Source organism: Propithecus coquereli, unplaced genomic scaffold (genome assembly GCF_000956105.1).
Source record: "Propithecus coquereli isolate 6110/MARCELLA unplaced genomic scaffold, Pcoq_1.0 Scaffold6, whole genome shotgun sequence".
Lineage (NCBI taxonomy): Eukaryota > Metazoa > Chordata > Mammalia > Primates > Indriidae > Propithecus > Propithecus coquereli.
In genome coordinates this window covers 4,183,288-4,185,293 of record NW_012151951.1, presented here as the reverse complement: position 1 = coordinate 4,185,293, position 2,006 = coordinate 4,183,288, and the positions used below count along the sequence as shown (strand labels likewise).

The 2,006-nt window shown below is 38.2% G+C and overlaps 1 protein-coding gene across 1 annotated transcript in view; it reads left to right on the top strand.

The window, feature by feature from the left end:
- Window positions 1-2,006, top strand: part of CASP1 (caspase 1, apoptosis-related cysteine peptidase) — a 33,108-nt gene extending 31,102 nt beyond the window's left edge. The window contains exons 8-10 of the mRNA XM_012659118.1: window positions 648-757; window positions 1,222-1,325; window positions 1,978-2,006. Of these exons, the coding sequence (XP_012514572.1) occupies window positions 648-757; window positions 1,222-1,320 (209 nt within the window). The 3' untranslated portion in view covers window positions 1,321-1,325; window positions 1,978-2,006. The remainder of the gene's footprint in view (window positions 1-647; window positions 758-1,221; window positions 1,326-1,977) is intronic.

Here is a 2,006-nt window from a genome sequence, read left to right as displayed (position 1 = left end):
TTCTCCATAAGAATTTTTTGTCCTCCAATAGGATGTGATTATTCCCTCATGAACCCTTCCTAGATTTGAACTTTTGTTCCGTTTGTTCTATTTTTATATTTAGTTAACATTTTCTTTGTATAAATATCTCATAGTCAATATTATTTAATTTTCATTAAAATTATTCATGAAGTAGACAAATTGAAAAGTTTTTAATATAATTACCCAGTATATAGGGTGTTATATATGCTCTATTATCCAGAAACTTGTGGTGCCTTATATCTAATCCTCAGAAATTATTACCTTCCTCTGTATAGTTGAGGCTCTTGTATTTCAGAGTGCATAATTAACTTTAATCATAGTCAGTAAGTACCACCCATAGTTGCAAATTAGGTATTTTTTCCTCAAGGCTGAATCACTCCCCTCTACTCCATTCTGCCTTGCTCTTACTCTCTACTAAATCTACAGGTTCTTGAACTCACGAACTATGTTGGTAAAAATATACTCGTTGAACTTTGAACACGTTCACTGAAAAATGGCAACAGTATATAGAAAATGTGGTAAATTCAATAGCATGTCTCAGCTGGAGTGGGAATATAATACTAGGGCTTCCTCTCCACATCCAAGCAAGAGCCTATCTTGAAATTTGAAGTGTGCTTTATTCACAGATAATGTTTCCTGGCGACATCCTACACGGGGCTCTCTTTTTATTATGAAGCTCATTGAGAATTTCCAACAACATGCCTGGTCCTGTCACCTGGTGGAAATTTTCCGAAAGGTAGGGCTCTAGATGCTTCTTCCACTCTTCCTCCCTAGATGTTTGTCTATTCCAGGTGGAAACTTAGAAAACATCTGGACATGTTTATCTTCCAATTATACCCTTCTTTCTAAAGGAGTTTCTAAGTTCTTTGGGAGATGACCAATCTGGAAGCCAGATTCAATCTGTTATGACCAACAACCTCTATAACACAATTGTGTATGTAACTCCCCTGCTGCCCTGAAAAGGCAAATGAGTGGACTTTAACTTGCCTGTGTCCATCATGGCTATCAGATCTAGTAGCAGATTTAAAAAGTGGTGAGGAGGGTCATTCAGTGCTAAGATATGCATATTGCATACTTTTTATAGATGCAAATGCTTTTTGTTTTTATCATTTATTTTGCTGTATTTGTTGCAGTATTTCTGGCTTAAGTGAAGATTCTCAAAACAGAAAAAAAGTCTACAGGCTTTCCTTTCTGTTTCAGGTCCAATTTTCATTTGACCTACCAGATGGTAGGGCACAGATGCCCACCACTGAAAGGGTGACTTTGACAAGACTTTTCTACCTCTTCCCAGGACATTAACATAAGTAAGTTGTATGAATGTCTTGGGCAGGTTCGTGGTAGGGGGAGGGGAGAGGTTGAGGAAAGAGTACTGAAACTCCATCCTGGTCGAGGTCTCCAGGTGGACAGGTTGAGCATCCATAATCCAAAAATTTGAAATATGAAATCCACCAAAATCTAAAACTTTTTGAGCACCAACATGGCGCTCAAATGAAATACTCATTGAAACATTCTGGAATTTAGATTTTTAAATTAGAAATGCTCAACCAGTAATTATAATGCAGATATTCCAAAAACAGAAAAAATCTGAAGTGCAAAACACTTCTGGTCCCAGAATTTTATATAAGGAGCACTCAACCTGCAGTGGAATGCACAGGGGATAGTGCAGGAATGCCTTTCCTCTGGTCAGTACAGAGCACATTGCTCTGCTCTCACAGCAGAGCAGTTAGACAGCCTTCTCAGAGGGTCAGCTGATAACTGATCTAGAGTGGCCGTAAGATTGGGAAAGCTCACCTTTGGATGTTTCTCCCCTTCACCTCAGCAGGAGGATATTTAGACATAGCATGGGCTCTTTCCTTTCATGAGTGTATATGTTCCCATTGGTGGTGTGACCTTATAATTTGCATATCTTTTAGTAGAACTTTTTTTTAATGTTTGTCTTATTTCTTTTTCCCATAGCAAGCCAGGAGTGCTGCCATTCTGTACCT